Source organism: Glycine max, chromosome 18 (genome assembly GCF_000004515.6).
Source record: "Glycine max cultivar Williams 82 chromosome 18, Glycine_max_v4.0, whole genome shotgun sequence".
Classification (NCBI taxonomy): Eukaryota; Viridiplantae; Streptophyta; class Magnoliopsida; order Fabales; family Fabaceae; genus Glycine; species Glycine max.
In genome coordinates, this window is record NC_038254.2 from 255,429 (window position 1) to 274,547 (window position 19,119).

The 19,119-nt window shown below is 34.1% G+C and overlaps 3 protein-coding genes across 3 annotated transcripts; all 3 read right to left on the reverse strand.

Moving 5' to 3' along the window:
• LOC100781851 (receptor-like kinase TMK4) lies at positions 1 to 3,964 on the reverse strand. The gene is made up of 2 exons (XM_006601823.4): positions 1,519 to 3,964; positions 1 to 677 (listed from the first exon to the last, which is right to left on the reverse strand). The coding sequence occupies exons 1-2, from the start codon at positions 3,791 to 3,793 to the stop codon at positions 166 to 168; spliced, it is 2,787 nt and encodes a 928-aa protein (XP_006601886.1). The 5' UTR covers positions 3,794 to 3,964; the 3' UTR covers positions 1 to 165.
• Positions 3,965 to 6,560: 2,596 nt separating this feature from the next.
• Positions 6,561 to 8,374, reverse strand: LOC100800222 (phloretin 4'-O-glucosyltransferase). Its single transcript, XM_003552504.5, has 2 exons — positions 7,186 to 8,374; positions 6,561 to 7,015 (listed from the first exon to the last, which is right to left on the reverse strand). Exons 1-2 carry the CDS (start codon positions 8,185 to 8,187, stop codon positions 6,620 to 6,622), a joined length of 1,398 nt encoding a protein of 465 aa, XP_003552552.1. The 5' UTR covers positions 8,188 to 8,374; the 3' UTR covers positions 6,561 to 6,619.
• A 3,023-nt stretch (positions 8,375 to 11,397) lies between these two features.
• On the reverse strand, positions 11,398 to 13,030 carry LOC100499905 (xyloglucan endotransglucosylase/hydrolase 2). Its single transcript, XM_003552564.4, has 3 exons — positions 12,710 to 13,030; positions 12,051 to 12,244; positions 11,398 to 11,949 (listed from the first exon to the last, which is right to left on the reverse strand). The coding sequence occupies exons 1-3, from the start codon at positions 12,983 to 12,985 to the stop codon at positions 11,580 to 11,582; spliced, it is 840 nt and encodes a 279-aa protein (XP_003552612.1). The 5' UTR covers positions 12,986 to 13,030; the 3' UTR covers positions 11,398 to 11,579.
• Positions 13,031 to 19,119: the final 6,089 nt, after the last annotated feature.

Here is a 19,119-nt window from a genome sequence, read left to right on the forward strand (position 1 = left end):
TCGCAAGAACATAAAAGAATCATCATTTAAAAAATTAAATAAAAATTGTGATACAATTAGGTGATGTTGCGAGATCAAAACAGCTTACTTAATAACAACATTCTCATCTGGTCCTTCCAACTGAGAAGACATTGGATGTTGTCCTGTTTACAATTATAATTTTCGTCAGCGGCAATCCATTGAATCAAAGGAGTCTGCAAATCCTGAAGGTTTAGCGGGAATACTTGATTGAGTTTGTGAGATGGACATGTCAAACATTGTGGAAGTGCCTTCATTGGCTTGCCATCTTCGCAGAGCTTGAGGAAGGCTCATGTGAAGGTCAATGCCATAACCTTCTTCTTCTTCATGGGTGGTGGGCTTCCATTGCTCTACCAGAGGACCCAAGACATTCACAGCATGCCCCATATCAGGCCTTTGGTATGGTTCACGAGCAGTGCAATGGCCTGCTAGCTCAGCCACTTTATATATACTCTCCATGGTTTCCTCATCGGGATCGAGAGTTTGATCAATTGCCTTTGGGATGTTCTCTTTGTTAATCAGTACCCTACGGAACCAGGAAACCAAGTGAGACCTTTCATCAGGCACAGTATCGTCCAATGCCCTTCTACCCGTAATCAGTTCCATCAAAACTACTCCAAATGCGTACACATCTACTTTGGTCGTCACTCTTCCCGTAGCTGCCAAGAAACAATATCACATTAATTAATTACAAGTAAAGGAATTGGCTAGCATAAACTTAACGCAACTAATTGTGTTTAATGCAACAAAAGCTAGCTCTAGCTAACTGTAATTTTACGATTCTTCGTACTACAGATGCAGTGGAGACGAAGAAAATAATTGGACATGCTTTTAAAAATGAACAAATGTTTGTTAGTGAAAATGTGGAATTATCATATGACTATTAACGACATGTCTGGGCATCAGGGAACCCTACAGTAAACTGAACAGTACCAACAGAGAAGAGAGCAGCTACGGACGGTGCTACCCAAACCTATGACAAAATACAGTAAGAATAACTCTAAATATTCTTAACCAATCCTTCTAATTGCTAAATAAAATACTTTTGATCTTCCCATGACACAAAATGCATCAACTTTTATGTTTAATACTTTATTAAGTATCCGGAGGAGAACGTAGCAAAACGCCTTCAGTAATCCAAGATTTAATCTAATCAGAGTATTCATCACATAAAAAGATGTAATTGGGAGCCAGCCACTTAATTGAAGCCATCTATCTATAAATGGCACAACATATAATGTGCCCTGAAACCGTTCATCCAGGATATCCATATGAAAACATAAAACTTAGCTAGAAAACAAATCATAAAACAAGAAAACAAAAAATGCAAATAACTGACCATTATGAGGAGAAAAACATCAGTTGTTATTAGTTCAAAAAATATAATGATTTGAAGTAGTAACCTATAGACAGTTATAACCAGAAAAGGAAATAAATAAGAACTTAAAAAAAAAAAAAATCAATACAAGCTTATTATATTCAAAGGCTTTCCATATATACCTGCATATTCAGGTGCAAGATATCCAAATGTTCCAGCCAAGCGTGTCTCAACAGAATACTTCCCATCTGGCGCATTTTTAACCAAACCAAAATCTGCAACCTTGGCTCTCATGTCATCACCCAACAATATGTTTGAGGGCTTTAAGTCCCTGTGAATGAAGCTTTGCTGAGCCAAGCTGTGCAAGTATTCCACTCCCCGAGCTACATCCAAAGCTATTGCTACTCTTTGTTTCCAAGTCAAAGGAGCACAGCCATTTTCACCCCAATCAAACAGGTGTTGCGTTAATGTCCCTTGAGGCATATACTCGTACACCAAGAGCCTTTCGTTGCCGTTAATGCAATACCCTAAAAGGGCCACCAAATGCCTGTGCCGAACTTTACTAAGAACTGCAATCTCTGCTTGGAACTCATTCAATCCCTTACTCCCTGTTGCAACAGATTCCATTCTCTTTACAGCAATTTGAGTTCCATCATGCAATTCCCCTTTATAAACAACCCCAAACCCTCCCCTACCCAAAATGTTCTTCTCACTGAAATTATCCGTTACTTGCCGAAGAACCTGGATTGAAATAGTAGCATTCCCACCCTCAAAAACATGAACGTCACTACGCTCACTGCCCTGGCTTTGCAACTCACTGGGAACACCACCATATCCATTGGAATTGGTAACGCTCATCATATCAATCTTAACCTCTCCTTTCCCATTTTCCGGATTATTAACCCTTCCAAACTTCCCATGCCGGTTTTTAGCATGACACTTGCAAAACACAAACACCACGACGGCAACAAAAAACACAGCAATTAGAACAATACCTGCGATCCAAGCAGGCGAAAGTGAAGATCCACCTGGCCCTGTGCTCGGGCTTCCACTCGGTGCATCACCGGAACCCTTCGACGGAGTAGTTCCACTGCCACCACCACCACCATCAGAACGCCCAAGTAAATCATTACCTGCAGTAGTGAACTTCACCTTGGTAGGGAACTTGGGAACATCACCAGATAAGTTGTTATTAGACACATTAAGAACCTCAAGCTGAGCCAGATTAGTCAAGCTCCCTGGTATTGAACCACCCAAATTGTTATCATTGAGAAACAAGTTCCTCAAATCAGTTAAATTAGCAAACGCAGGTGAAATGGTTCCCGTCAAATTCTGCTTTGCCAAATTCACCGTAATAATCTTCCCCCCTGCACACACAACAAAACTCCAATCATCACAAGGATCGTTCCCAGTCCAGGAACGCGCCAACTGAAGGGGATACCCGAAACCCGCAGCAATATCAAGCAAAGTGGAGATACGAGAATCGCAGGGTCCAACATCTTTCAGACAAAAACTATTGATCCCATCGAGAGTGAACTTCACACCTTTCTCAAACGAAGGAACAGGACCCTGAAGGGCATTGTTGTCCAGAGAAACGTTCTGCAAGCTAGAAAGGGACATGAGAGAAGGTGGAACCACACCGGTTAACTGGTTGTCTCTCAGCTGCAGGTCAAACAAAGTGGTGCAATTTGACAAATCCGGAATGGGACCCGTGAACTGGTTCTTCTGAAGCCACACCTGAGACAAGTGGGTCATGGAAGCAAGCACCTCAATGGAACCCGAAAATCCGAAGCCGTTCTGATTGTTGAGCCACAGATTCTGAATCTCAGATCCCCCAAAGGACTTGGGTAAACCCCCAGTGAGGTTGTTGTAAGAGAGACGAAGCTCCTGCAAACTCACAAACTTGTCGAATACATCAGGCAAGGTACCGATGAGGTTTGCGTTTCCGAGGTCGAGTTTCACGAGGTTGTTGCTATCCGTCAACTCGGTGGGAATCGTCCATGGGGCAAGGTTGACGCTATCGGCCATGCTGAGGGTTTGCAAACTGGTGAGCCCCTGGAAGCAACCATCGGGGATGGAGGTGAAGTTATTGCCGTCAAGGAAAACGCTTTCGAGCATGGAGAGGTTGGCGAGTGAAGGCAATGCGCCGGAGAGCTTGTTGTTCTGGAGAGAGAGCGAGGTGAGTTGGGAGAGCGAGTTCAGATCCGGAGGAAGAGTTCCGCCGAGTGACTGAGAAGCGATTTTGATTATGGTGACGCGGTTGGCGCTGCACTTCACGCCTGTCCATTGGCAGAAGCTGCTCCCCGTCCACCCCGACGGCGACGGGATCAGCGCCTTCGCGAGCTTCGACATGAACACGCCATCGTCGGCAATGGCGGTGCAGGCGAGAGACAACAACAGAAGAAAGAGCTTACAGAGAGAAAGTAAGGGTTTTTGTTTTAATTTGGAGGCAGCCATTCAGATTTGGGAGTGTGTGTGGTGTTTGACTGCGTCGGATTGTACAGATAGATACTGAGAAAGAGAATGGAAGCAGAGAAGAGAAGCTTAATGATAACCGCGCTAACCTCATGTGCCAGACACAGTTATTGTTATGCCCTGTCTCTTCCTTCTTTAAATAACAATGCCCAATATTCATAGAGCTTCGCTAATTAAAGAATTTTATAAACAAATACCACTGTGTATTTTCTACATCTACGTATTTATATCTTTGAATTACCTTTTTTAGTCTTCATTATTTTTATTTAATTTAAACCATCTAAATTAATTAAATAATTGTCATAAAACAAACATGTCTTAATATTATTAGTTTATATCAAATTGAATCAATATAAAAAAATGAACTTAAAAAATTAAATTTGAGAAAGAAATTAATTTAACCTATTTATAGTTATATGAGAATCAACTAAAATAATGCAAAACAAGTAGTATTATTCTAATTTTACAGCGAATAAATATTAAATATGAAATACTTGTTTGTTGAAGGAAGGAGAAAATGAGGTGGGGACAGGGATACGGATATAATATGATTAAAAAACGAATACGTGGTTCAGGCAAGTGTATGGTCCCCGCGAATGCCAACTGTAGCTTACTAGATTTCGCGTATAATACCGGCCCCTTGTCTTTTTTTTGTAAACGACATTGACTCCAGAGTTGAGACTTGAAAAACAAAGGTATGTTTTAAAAACGATTTATGATTATCTATCTTATAATACAAATTTCCATAATTGTGTAATAAAATTTAACTTATTTCTAAATTATTATTACTTTCTGAGTAGATTATGATTTTTCCGGAATTGAAAAGGCATTAATAAGAATAATTGATCGAATTATTAATAAAAGTAATCACGACCCATCGATACAATCATATACCAAACACTGTTGTCTTAATCCTTTTTCATTTACTTTTGATACTGTCCTAACTTTTTGTCATTCCCCTTTTCACTTTCCACGGAAGCTTCCCATCCCCCATTAACTGCCCAACATCCATTTTAACTACAAATTTTTGCTATATTCCCATTACGATTTACTGTAAAAATAAATTCTGCAGTGTATAAAGAAACAAACAAAGTCATTGTTTTTGCAATAAAAGTATTAAGAAAATGTGAACACAATATTTTTCTAAAAAAATTGGAAACAAGCCCGTCCACATTAAAGACTTCAAATTCAAAATATTAGACTACCCTTCCTTTACAAGATCATTCATCTTTCAGTCCCACCAATCTCACCTGGTTTAACTTTTTAACAGACTACCCTCTTTGTTTTTAATATGTATATTAGGTAAGAGATACTCATACTAGATCATTAGAGGAAAAATAAGAAAAAGTGAAAATAATATATGTGATAATTGATATGATAGAAAAGAAAATAAACATAAAATATAATTACTCATGATTGAAAAATAAATAGATAATGCTGTGAACATCACTTCTAAAAAAACCCAATTATAATTTATCACTTTATAATAATTATTTTCTACTGTTAGATTCCACTGTATCTATCCATTTGCCCAGAGTTTTGATAATATTAAAATCACAAAGCATTATCTTTTTTCCAAGTAACGAAGCATCACATGGAACACAAAATTGTTTCCCCATTTGGGCCGAGTCTTTCGGACTGGGCCTAATTCTGTTTTTCGGGTCTGAACACGATCATGAGTCATGAAAAATCTGCCCCAATGTTCTACCAAAAAAACAAAGAACCCAATGTTCATGATGAGGTTATATGCCTCTTTTCTTTATTACAACCATACTTTTAAAACTCGGACCTACTCAACCGGTGTGATCGGTTCGACCATAAATTGGTGGATTGACTAAGTGTGACCCGATGCAATTTGGTTGGATTTGTGGTTGAACCGCTAATTACCCGATTGACTTAGGTTCTATCATAGTTTTTTTTTTTCCACATAGTGTATGCCTTTCTCTCTCTTACTGGAAATTACCAATTAAAGGAGAGAGTCCCAACCCCTTAGAGGTGTAAATGAGCTTAATTGAACTGAGCACAAAAAATTTGAGTTTGGGTTGTTTAAAAAAATGAGTAACTTTGACTCATTTAGTTAAACAAGCTCAACTAAAAATTTGTGTTTGGGTTGTTTAAAAAAATTAAAGCTTAAACTTAACTTGTTTAACTCATTTATAACTCAATTATTTTTTATTTTGTGAACATTTATCGTAAAATTTTAACTTATCAATTTAATATTTAAGAAAACATTTCAATGCTTTGTAATAACATACTAATATAAATATGTTAAACAATATGATTTTATAGAATCCATGTAAATAAGCTACTCACAAGTTATTAATGTTGAACTTATAAAATTTAAATTTAACTCATTTAAATAATTAAATCCAACCGAAAGCTTGAATTTAATAAACAAACTTAATCAAACTTTTAACGAGTCAGAATTCATTTACATTTTACATTCCTAATTAGACCCACCGGTTCTTCAATTTTTCTTTTTGACGTCATAACACGATAGTTTAAATAGAAGGTGGATTTGGAATATTCAATATGCTAAAAGGCCAAACAACAAACAACAATGATATTTAGACTTCTCGTTATTTTGAATATTTCATCAACTTTTTATTTTTTATTTTTTCCCCATCATATTATGTATACTATTTATATTTTTTATTTACTATTTAGGATGTTCAAATATACCTAAAAAGACTAAAGCACACTTCACTCTTTTATTCTTCTGCCTTACTCACTGACACGAAGCATATAGTTTTCTTATCCAAATTCATTTTTTCTTTATAACTACCAAACAAGAATTAAAGTGTTGCATTACATAAAACAATCATGTCCAAATTTTGCAACATCATGGAGAAAAGTCCTCATATTACTATCCGAAGAGCCTCCTTCCGTGACGGCTTCCCTGGCCAAGCATTTCCATTTATCAGCATTCCTTCTGAATTCCTGTCCTTTTCCTCCACTCCCCATGACCACATCCAAACACTTCCTAATCTCCTCTGCTTCCACTATCCCTTCCTCAACATTCACCTTATCATCCACCCTCACCCCCGTCTTCCACACATCTTGCACCATCTTTGCATTCGTCCCTTGGTCTGTCCACTGCGGAAACGCCACCATAGGAACCCCCGAACCCAAACTTTCCATAGTCGAATTCCATCCACAATGCGTTACAAAACAACCCAAGGAACCATGCGACAGAACCTCCACCTGAGAACCATGCACAAATTATCAAATCATTACATATAGTTATCTAAATTAAGATTAGTCAGAAGCATGCATACATGATGGTCCTGAAGTACTTGATATATATATATATATATATATATATATATATATATATATATATATATATATATATATATATATAATTTTCTCACCTGAGAACACCATTTCACAATCTTACCCCTCTGCTCCAGTTCCTCTCTGCAGTTATCTTCTATTCCTTGCATATCTCTAATGACCCACAAGAAGAGATATCCGGAATCTAGCAGCGCGCGTGCAAGCTCCTTCATCTGTCTATCAGCCAACACAGCAAGGGTACCAAATGAAACATAAACCACAGATAACTCAGGCTGTGAGTCCAACCATTCAACGTAATCATTTGAAGCATCGAAGAGATCACCGCCATACGAAGTATCCGCGGGATCTTTACCGTCCAAGAAAGCAGAGGGAATATTCAACGGCCCAATTGGTATCATGGTGAACTTATCAACCGCTCTCAAGGCATCGGGTTCCAAGTCCTGAAAGGTGTTCACGAGGATTATCGGGTTGGTTTCGTCGTCAAGATCCTGAAACTGTTCTTGGAGGGTTGGAAGAGCAAATCTATAGATATTGGAGGGTAAGAGGAAGGAAGGAACGTCACGTGCTGTGAGAGAGAATGGCAAACCCGGTAACTCTATGGTGGGGTCTGATTTGTAGTTAAAGGAGTCCCCGTATTCGTGGAAGTAGTAATAGTAGATGTCAAAAACAGTGGCGGCTTGAATCCACAGAAGAGCCCCCGGAATGTGAAGCTCACGCGCCACCTTTGCAGCCCAGGGAAGCAGGATGGTGTAGGCTAAGCATGTGAAAGGTTGCCCTTCTTGTTTAGCGGCGGTAATTATGTTTCTGAGGAACTCTGAGCCGCGGCGCTTCAACTCGGACATGTAGGAGGAGAGGGAGGAGTCGTCGGTGGCTTTGTAACCGTCGTCATAGCCGTCGGAGAAGGTGGCGAAGGAGAGGCCGGGGATGGTGGGCTTTTTGAGCATGCGACGGTGGAGGTAGAGGCTGGTGGCGAAGGTGACGTGGACGCCCATGGAAACGAGTCGCTTGGCGAACTGGATGGAGGGGTTTATGTGGCCTTGTATGGGGTAGGTTATGAGGAGGAAGCGGTGCTGCACCATGATAAATAGCGGTGGCGCGTGAAAATACACACTCTCTTACTAATACTAGGGACAGATACATGCATTACGTTTTGTGAATAAATTAAATTATATATGAAACCAGTTAAGGTAGTGCTGACGTTTGGGGTGACGAATACACAAAAGATATTATAAAACTCAAACTCGAGGATGGTGAGGTGATAGGGATACATCATATCTCAATGTCATCAACATCTCTGTTTTGTAGCTTCTACACATCACACTTTTAGCGCCTTCAATTCCTTGCCTAACTATGTATGTAGTCCCCACTGGTAATTAATAGTATCAGTAAGGAATTTTTTTTAAGTAAGAGATTTCATTTAAACAACAAAAAGAACCAAAGACCTTACATCATCTTATATATGTGGGTGTCTCCTTAGGTTTAACAGTGTATTTTGCGTTAAGAACATCTTTATAAAAAAATAATCAACTCTTTTTACTTGGTATCTTATTATCACGTATGATTTAATAATATTCACTATTTTTTTATTGGAGATATTCTAAATTAACAAGGCTAAGTCTTTAAATAAATTAATTAAGAAATGTACAATATCAAAATATGATAGTAAAAAATTAATATTATAGTAATATTAGTATATTATTTATATTTATTTAAATAGGCCAACTTATTAACTTTGAAAAAAATTAATTTGATGTATAACATTTTTAAGAGTTTAATACTCATACATTGTGTCATTATAGTGTAATTTTTTTTTGTTATTTTGTAATAAAAAAATTATTTTTAAAATAATTTTTAAGATAATTATTGTAAAAATTATTAATTTTCCATATTTGTAATTGGACAATCATCTAAAATTGTTTTATATTGTTAATATATAAATCATTTTCTCTATTTTTAAGTGGATATAAACTTTTAAAAAATTACTTGATTTTTTTTAACAAATAGTCGAAACCTAACCTATACCGACTATTAGTTAAGGTATAAACCCGTGACCAGTAACTTAACCGAATAAACATGTATAGTTAAACTGAATGAGAAAAATAACCTTAAATATGAATACGATTATATTAGTTGAACCAGCCATGCACAGCCATTTTTTTATTATTAACTTTTACATATAACTACTAAATAAATTTTTAAGCCAACTTGGAATTTCTACATAATAGTGCTAAATACATTTTCAATCCAACTGTGATCAAGTTAGGCCTAGAAGACCTAAATTATTATTTGGGGTTGGTTGGAAAGAGCAGAACTTTGAAATTGAGAAAATCTTTGTATCTCATAGCTTTCTTAATATATCATTATGCTTCGATCCTTCTAATCTTCTATATCACTACCTTATTAATTAAATATTAGAAAAAAAAATTATACTGTCAATTTATACTGTTATTAATTAAATATTAGAAAAAAAATCTATATATAATTTTAAAGAAGTATTATAAAATCAACAATCTTATTATATAGCACAATAATTTATAATTTACAATTATAAAATTGATTAATTCGGTGATGAAGGGAGGAGTGGGAGAGGTTGTGGGTTTCAATCCTCCCCATTAAAAAAATTAACAATTAATATCTAACATTGACCAATTAAAAAATATATAATAATAATAATAATAATAATAATAATATATTTTACAAAAATGGGACTTTGTTTTATAAAAAATTCAGAAATAATTATTTTAAAAAAAATCTAAAAGTAGATAAGTTGTGTTTGGAAGACACTACATTTCAATGGAAGTCATTTTTCCAAACACGACTTCTTAATTTTTTTTAATTTAATTTTAGTGATGAAGTTGTGTTTAGTATACACAACTTTCATATTATAAATTATTTTATTAGGAAGTCCCGTTTAATTACTGGACTTTAGTTTTTTTTTTTGTTATATGCTAGTCGTGTATAAAATCATAATTTTGTAAAAAAAAAATTATGCTATAAAAATATAACTTAGGTTTTTAGTCATACTTATGAATTTCGATGCTTATAACCTATATATATGACTTTTAAAAAAAAATTCCCGCTCACTTAAAAAGTTAAAAAAAAGTGTCCCACTTTTTTAAATGACAGACCTATATTCTAGCTAACTTTATTTTTATATTATTTTCATCATTATACATTAAGGAAAAATATATATAAACCCTCAAATGCCAGAGAGAGAGAGAGGATGGAAGATGATTAAGAAGTATACATATTGTAGACGGCTGTTTATAGTGAAATGTCTAAATAATTTCTTCATACGTTAAATATTTGAGACTTCAATTATAGGGCCTACTTGCACAGTTCATGCACAGAAGTATTTTTTGCTACTCTTATTAACCAGCCACGTCACCACCCTGTTCAGTAATTACATTGCTTTCTTGTTCAGTAAAATAATTCATTAGAATTTTTTTGCCTGAAGTTCATTAAATTATGAAGGTAGGGTCTCCTCTAGCAAACTATGTTATTAGGGATGTGTATGCCCTTTGAGATGGAAGCAGAGCGTACGTAAAGATGTGATGTTCTCGTGTGAGTTTGGTTGTGTGGAGAGGTAACCATTTTGTGGAGTTTAATTAAGAGATAGAAAACAATTACTCCATAGGGTAACCATGCGTGGCTAGTAATATGATTAGGTTAATTAAGGTTAACAAAGTTTATGGAATTGGGGTTCTTGTTTAGGTTAAAAACATTAGTTATTAAATAAAAATTAGAATGTTTAATATCCTTAAAAATGAAAATAGTTCATAATGTTATTTAATCAATTAACATGATTTAGTGAGAATAATAACTGAGAATTTTATTTGAGAACAACTTTCCTGTTTTAAATAATTTAATGTAAACAGAAGCAGGGTATTGTAAATTAAATTTCATTCAAATTCAGCATCTGGAATTATTTTTGAGAGGCAGCCACCCCAGCATATAAGCATCGTCTCATAGAGTAACAACTAACAAGATACTATACGTCTAACTTCTGTTCTTATTTCTTGGAATCATACCGATCGATAATATTAATAATGCCTTGTTGAGTAGTACATTGATGCGTATGTAAAAAGTGCTTCAGTTTTTTCAAGGGAACCAAGTTGCACATTGCTTAGGAGAGAAATTTATCTTGTGACTGTGAAATTGCCCATGACGTTGGAAATTGAGAGACATTTAGACAAAACAGAGTTCGAGACTGTTGAGTTTGCAGGTTGATTACAGTGCAACTACAACTTTTTATTATACGGCCAGAAAACATATTTTTAAAATGATCATTGACTCCACGACGTGAAAACTCACCATAAAACTGATAAGAAAGTGGTACAACGAATTTAATTGATTTATTTTGATGATGAATAAAGGAGAAACTTAGAGAAACGAAAAATAGCTCCGAGGAAGACATAAAATTAAAGAATCATAAGACCGACTGACACATAATAATATAACATAGTATTTCTCAGCGCCTGCACTCAGCGGGAATGCCTTGTGGGAATCGCTTAAGATCGTTGCAGTAGTTATAGATCATGAAGTACTTCTGAGCCCATCTCAGTCTTCTTCTGCCATAGGCATCAAGCTCGTTGCTCTGCCATGCAGCATCAGAGAAGGAATTGGAAGAAGAGGTGGAGAACTCTGTGGCTTTGAAATTGCGGTAGTATGCTGTAAAGGGTGCTTTTGACCAATCAGTTTTCACCAAACCACCTCTGGTGGCCCAGTCATCAGCGTTCCACAAGCTAGAATAGATTCTCATGGGTTGGTTCTTCGGGAAAGGAACGCCAATAGTCTCAGCATTCTTGAACACCCTTATGGGAATGTTATCGACCAAGAATCTGCACAACAGATAAATCGATTTGTTTTGTTAATTATCGATATCAATTAATGAGGGAAAAACGAGAGATAAAGAAAGATTTTTTTTTTTTTTTTCACTCACATGATGTGTTGAGGCTTCCAGATGATGGAGTAAGTGTGGAAGTTTCTGGTGGGGTCGAACCAGAGATAGAACTGTTGCTCTCTGTTCCCTTGGCCTTTGGTAAACACGTTTGTGTGGAGAATGTAAGGGTCACCGCTCACGTTTCCCAAGAATTCAAAATCAATCTCATCATGAGTTGGCCCTTGAGACGACAACTGCATACGGAAATAAATACTACCGTTATTGACACAAACACAATACAAAGAATGTTTTGATAAATACATAACATAAGAAAATGACTAATGAGGTTTTGTTCATTTTTAGGTCCAACTCATTAATTAGTCCATGGTTGAAACAGAAAGCATCATAGAGTGAAAAATAAATAAAGAGTTGTGGCTAGTGAAAGTAAAGTGGTCTAGCTAGCAAAACTTGTTGTAGGGGTTTGTTACAATGAATGCATGTACTGTTGCGTTTGAAAGGTTGATGCCAAAAGCGTGCAAGCTTGGTAATAATGGTTGTATTTCATGAGTGGGAAAAGTAAGTTATATTTCATGAAGAAGTCATACTAAAGTAGCTTTTGTAAAAGAAAGAAGAGAATAATAGTGTGAGTTGGAAGAGAAGAAAGGAATCATAGAGGAGTTTAATTAATATAATTCTGTTATAATAGTAATAAAACATACGTAGTAAGCAGTGACAGTGCCGGCAGAGTTGCCAGCAACGAGCTTGAGTTGCATATCGATCCTCCCAAATAGGTACTCTTTCTTGGATTGGAAGCCGGAGCCAGAGACTTTGTCCAGAGAAAGAGATAGAAGCTGACCACCATTGAATATCTTAGCACGGTGATCACCCCATGTTAGATCAAAGTCTTGGTTGAAGTTAGCACCACAGGAAGCCACCATGGAGCCAACCACCACCACTAGCATAAGTGCATAAAACTCATTGTGAGTAGAAGCCATACTGGAGAGAGAAATGTAAATGTTGTGTGTAGTGATGTCAAGGGAAAGAGGTGTCTATATATATATATATATGTGGTAAAGAAGAGACAGGTTTAGGGAAATATGACTGGGAATATGGATTGTGTACTGTATGGTGGTGGGACGCGTGAGAATCAATCACTGGTGCCAGCTTTGCAAGTTTTGAAAGCTGGAAGCTTTTGTTTGAACGTTAGATTAATAAATACGCTAACGCTATTTTGTTTAGGGTTATGTTATGAGTTTAATGCAGAGGCAAATCATGATTTGTGTGCGTAGGTCCCATTTTAGTATGATTTGGAAAAAATAAGATGACATTTAATTGGGGGGAAATAGGGAAAAATAGGCGGTGGATGCCAACTGGATTGTGATATGACGGAAGGAATCAAAGGAGAGAATAAGACCAACTAGGTATTTTACTTGTACATGGGTCTACCAATCATTCATCACGAATCCACTAAGATGATGCCATGCGGCATGGGAAATATTTGAGTCACTTACCCTAAATTTTTTCCGTTGCCAAATGTTGGGAGTTTTTTTAATGAACTTCAAGGTTCTTACATTAGTCAGAACTTCACGAGACCCCCAATGGTATGGTATGACATGGTTATCCCATCGGTGATACTGATAACTCTTCTGCTTGCTATAGGCAGGAGTTTTAATTATTTTGTCTCTTGCAATGCTGACAACAACTTTGTATGCAAAATAAACAACACAGAAAAGAAAAATATAAACGTATAAACATATTTATCTCATTTCATATATATAAATATACTTTCAAGTTTCAAGAGGATTATTAATTAGTGGGAAATTTTTTTAGTCCATGATTCATGAATATGTGAACTATCTCCAGCTGCACCTGCCCAATGCTACAGTAGTATGGGATATTTTTCTGATTACTTGACCAAACATTGGATAAGGTCATAAGGTAGCTCTCTAAAAGCATTGCATTGGATTGGAACGAGGATCATCCATCGCCGTACAGTGTCAGAGACTGTAGTAATGATCACAAAACAAATTATTATTGCTACGAAAAGAAATTGTATTTGTAATCAAAATAAAGAAACTGTATTATTCAGGAAAATAAAAGAGGAATAATTAATAATTATAAACTCTCCTATATTCTTTTCTTTACTAATTATTTTATTTCTTTATGATAAATATTGAATTCATTTCATGTTTTTAAAATTTTAGATATAATTATCTTTTGTTTAACAATTTTTTATAAGATAGGAGAAAGATTTGTAAAAAAAAAGTACAACATTCAAAAGAATATATTATTGCTATTATGAAAACAATGCAACTTTTGTTTGAACCAAACCCTTAATTGGGTGTAGTTTCTTGTACCACTGTTAATTGAACGATCAAGTTGCAAAATAAAAGTATGTACATATTTAACATCGGCTTAGATAATTTTTAAAAAGTTTATTTATCTTAAAAATAGTTATAAATCATATATTTAAAATATAAGATAAGTTAATCTAAATCTGAATTTATCGGTATTGAAATTTGATTAATGGCTTGGTGCTAACCTATGGCAACTATCTAGCAATACACCAAGGTTATATTCAATAAAATTAAGTGTAGTTGGTGGCTAAAGGTTAAAAAGTTAATTTATTAAATTACAAGTATTTAATAAAATTAATTATTGAAATAGTTAAAAAATATAAAATAATAAAATTATGATTTATTTTAAAATAATAACTTGAAATTAAATAAATATATTAAATATAAAATGAAAAAATATAAAAAATTAAAAACTAATATTTTAAGAAATATTACTTCAAATAATATTTAAAAATTATTAAAAAAATTATTTATTCAACGGTCAAATAATTTTTTTAACTAAAAATTAACTTAAATATCTTATGAACATAGGTAAAATCTTCAACCTTTCCTGCGAAAGAACCTCTATGCTACCTTACTATATAGTATAACGTGTTTGAACACAATGGATCAGATTCCAATAAATATCATATGGTTGTTAGGATTTTAAATTACCTCTTCTTTTTTTCCTTTTTAATTTCTTTATATCCTCAAAAACGTGAAGCATGCGTGTTTCTTAATTTCTCTCTTGTTTTTCTTTTACTAAGAAAACAAGAATGTCAGTACAAAGCTCTTGCATATGATTGATGCTTTCGGCAATAATGTTTTGCTTTTCTTTTTAATAAAGAAACTTTGGGGGGTCGAGGAATGAAGATCAGTCTCTATAAATTGGATAATGCCTATCATATGGAACTGGAAGCATTGGCCTTTTGGGTTGCTTGAAAGTGTTCATGAAACAATAGATTATACAATGGGATGATCCTATATAACTAATTGATAGTGAAATTGCTGGATGCAATTAAATTTGTTGGTAACGATGAAGGTACTGATAGTATTATTAGTTGAGATTACCACAAATTAAATATAGATCCATTAAGTAATCAAAACTATTTTATCTCTCACCAAAAGACTGATTTTTGGTAAATTGAAACGAGAAGATCATAAAAAAAACATGAGGTTTCGCCTGAGCTCAATGATGAGACTCTCTCAAAATCACTTAATTATGGCATATGCCTATGATGGAGATCAAAGTGGATAAGTGCTCTTTTTTTTTTTTGTTTTTTTTTTTACAGAAAGTAGATAAGTGTTTTCTTTTTTAACAGAAAAGGTAGATAAGTGCTATTGATTAATAATAATAGCAATGCATGAAATTAGTATTGGGGAATTAAACCATATATATGCACCATAATTGATAAGAATTTTTAATTTGTAATTAAGCAGCGTGTTATTATTAAAGAAAGAATGACGCGTTTTAAACTAGCTGATAACATTAGAGGTATGTTTTCATTCTATTACTTTCAGAAAAGTAAAAACCACTGTCATAACTTTAGCAATAACCATGCATGTTAGCAAATTAAAAAAAAAAAACACTCTAGCAATAACCGTTGTTGCTTTTGAAATTTCGAGCTCACAATCTCTCCGATGGGAAATTATGTTACTCAAGTAACGTCACTAAGCAATCTAATTTTTCATTTAAACAATATTTTTTGGGTACATATTTAAACAATATTTAACTGATAATTAATACAAGAAAAATAGTTTAAGTTTTTCCAATTCATTTTTTTTTCTTCATGGCTTACAATAGAAAACCAAAACCGATCTACAATACTACTCTGGACCTCTTTGTTTGGCAAAGTTTATTTCAACACTATCTCTGCATATAATATTGTTACATTTAACTATCACAGTTAAACAGAGTTTAAATAAGACTATCGAGGATAAAAAGCACTATTCAAATATGACCACGGCTCTCGGGCTCTGTTAGTATAGGAAGGCAAACTCTATTTTTGGGAGCAGTAAGGCAAACTCTGTTTGGTACTTAATTAAAACTAAATTTCTTTGAAAACAAACTGCATTAAAATGTATCTTTTAACATTAGAAAACGTACGTGTCTACGTGATGATGGAATTTGGAAAGTAAAACAGACGGGCCATACATAAAAAAAAAAAAAAAACCATATAACTATCATTGTTTTAGAATTTAAGTTATTAAAATATTTACTTTTTTAAAATCTTTTTCAGTTTAATGTTTTTGTGGAAGTTATAGGAGGGGCTCGGATAACAATTAGACTTAGAATTCAGCAATGTTAATAATGATTTAAAATTGTAATTTAGATTATGCATAATGGGTTACCTATGATAATGTGGTGAATTATAGTTCAATCTGTTTACTGCAAACGATGTTAATATTTAATATTTATACCTTAAACAAGATTACTTCCAAAAGATAATACATGTGAAAAATAAAAAAAAATGAAAATAAGAATAATTTAAAAGTTTTCTACATTATCTTCATTGGTTTTGCAAAATGACAACAAAAATGAAGTATGTTTTTTTTCTTTTTGTTAAAATGCCAAATAAGATGGGACAGATAGAATATTAATATGTTTCAGATTTTCAAGACATTAACATATTTATTTTTTATTTAAAATAGAAAAAAGAATTTTAGTCAGCAAGGATACAGCTGAATGAATAATTTAGAATGATTGGGGTTGAAAAGTATTGGATTGCTAGGAATGGGTAGCAGGGTCCAGGGTGCACCGAAAAACCTAATGAAAACCCACGGCGCAAGTAAGCGCGGCGGTGCATTGGCCATAAGTTCAAGTGGGTCCGCCACAAGATTATCGAACTCTTCAACTTAAGAAAATTATTTGAACTTTTTTTTAATATTTGATTAAAGAGAAAACCAAAAATCATATTAAAAATTATTTTTCTTTCATAAAATAATATTATAAAGTTATTCTTTTACGAAAATAAATCAAAAATAAAAATAATGAAAAAAATAGGCAAATAGAATTTAAATAGAGAAGATAGTTTATTTTCCTTTATATTTTTGCTTTGAACAAAACAAATAATGAAAGTTTAAACGACATTAGTTAATAGTGATCTTACAATATTTAATAATTCTACGTTTAAACGACATTAGTCAATAGTTTTCAGCCAATTTAATAAAAAATTGATCTAAAATTTGTAGTTTTCAAAATTTATTGTTAAATTGATAATTAAATATTAAAACTTAATAACAAAATGTTTGAAAATTTAATTGTAAGACTAATTTGTCTCACTTTTTACTTAATCAAAAATTAAATTTATATTTTTTTTTATCCTTAAGAGATTAATTTATCATCGCATCATGTTATCTTTTTTATAAGCATATCCAATTGCACAAGTAATATAAAACTCTAAGATCAAGTATCGAATTTCACTAGGACTATGCTTGTACTCAGAGCTATATATATCTAATGATTAAGCAATAAATGAATGGAAAAAAGGTTTGTGCATAAGAATCAATATTGAAAGAAATAAAATATGAGAATTAACAACAAAGCATAAAAGGTGAGAAGACAAACACTTAAATGAGGTTGATGATAAGGGTGGAACGTGTTAGGGACTTTACTTCTAAAACTTTTCTTGATGTAATATTTTATTGAGTTTTCTCTTTTATCATTAATATGATTATCACTCGTTTTTACTAATGTATTTTAACTAAGAGCCCTTGAGTGAAATAACCTCAATTACTTAATATCACTCTCAATCCTTTAGCGATTGATTATTAAATGATTTGCATCAAGAGCAAATATGCATGAACATGTTAAAGAAAACCACTCTATCTCCATATATGACTCACTTTAGATATTCTTTCCAAGTTTTTAGCATACAAACATTTTTCAATATTTATATCCTAAAAGAGTACATAAAGATGGATGATCAAACCATAAATAAGTGAATAAGCACATAGATGAATAATAATAATAACATTGTATTAAAAGATAGTACAAAATCATTATATCATAGAGAGTTTTGGATTACAAAGCACCTAACATGGTGGAGTTTTAGCCTCTCTTTATCACGAGAGGCTTACAGATAGGGGAGTAAAATATAGGGGTTTTAATGAAAGAAAAATGGAATGAAATGAATTGGCTAGAGCTTCAAAAATGGATATCATTGCACCAATAGTGGACGACTTGCTTCTCCTCTAAGTATTCTTTGTTGCGAAGACTTCTTCCGGCTTCTGAAGTTTCTTTCTTATATAGGGACTATGCCTCCTTGTTGACCAATCAGAGCGTCGCGCGATATTTGCACTGAACATTTATCAAACCAAACTGAGAGGGAACCACGACCCAATCGAAAGTGGAATCCAGGTTGAAGGATGCTGACAGCTTTGACAATGGAGGCCCACGTATAAGAGGCGCCATTAAGGACAAACATATCCTTAGAATATTTATGAGAAAGCAATTGCACCCATAGTTTGTGTTGATCATGCATAAGCGACCAAGCATTCTTACCTAGAAGAGTCACATTCATTTCTCTAGCTGTGCGAATTCCCAGACCACCCCGACTCTTGGGGCGAGTAAGAGTGTTCCAATTGACCCAATGTCTGTGCGGAGAACCCCAAATGAAGCCTCGAGTTATCTAGTGAATCTCGTCACATGTGTCACTGGGGAGATGGAGTTCAACACTAAGGAAGCTAGAGAAAAGTCATGAAGAACACTATGCACTAATCTAACTTGAGAGGACTTAGCAAACGTGAACAGAAGACAATCATGGACAAAAAATAGATGAGAGATAGCTGGG

Coding starts and splice junctions, on each gene's coding strand:
- LOC100499905 (XM_003552564.4), bottom strand. CDS start 12,985: ATGGCTTCTACTCACAATGAGTTTTATGCACTTATGCTAGTGGTGGTG. Junction 12,245..12,709: donor GCACTGTCACTGCTTACTAC/GTATGTTTTATT, acceptor TTCCGTATGCAG/TTGTCGTCTCAAGGGCCAAC. Junction 11,950..12,050: donor TGGAAGCCTCAACACATCAT/GTGAGTGAAAAA, acceptor TCTGTTGTGCAG/ATTCTTGGTCGATAACATTC.
- LOC100800222 (XM_003552504.5), bottom strand. CDS start 8,187: ATGGTGCAGCACCGCTTCCTCCTCATAACCTACCCCATACAAGGCCAC. Junction 7,016..7,185: donor TTGTGAAATGGTGTTCTCAG/GTGAGAAAATTA, acceptor CATGGTTCTCAG/GTGGAGGTTCTGTCGCATGG.
- LOC100781851 (XM_006601823.4), bottom strand. CDS start 3,793: ATGGCTGCCTCCAAATTAAAACAAAAACCCTTACTTTCTCTCTGTAAG. Junction 678..1,518: donor TCTTGCACCTGAATATGCAG/GTATATATGGAA, acceptor GTTTCTTGGCAG/CTACGGGAAGAGTGACGACC.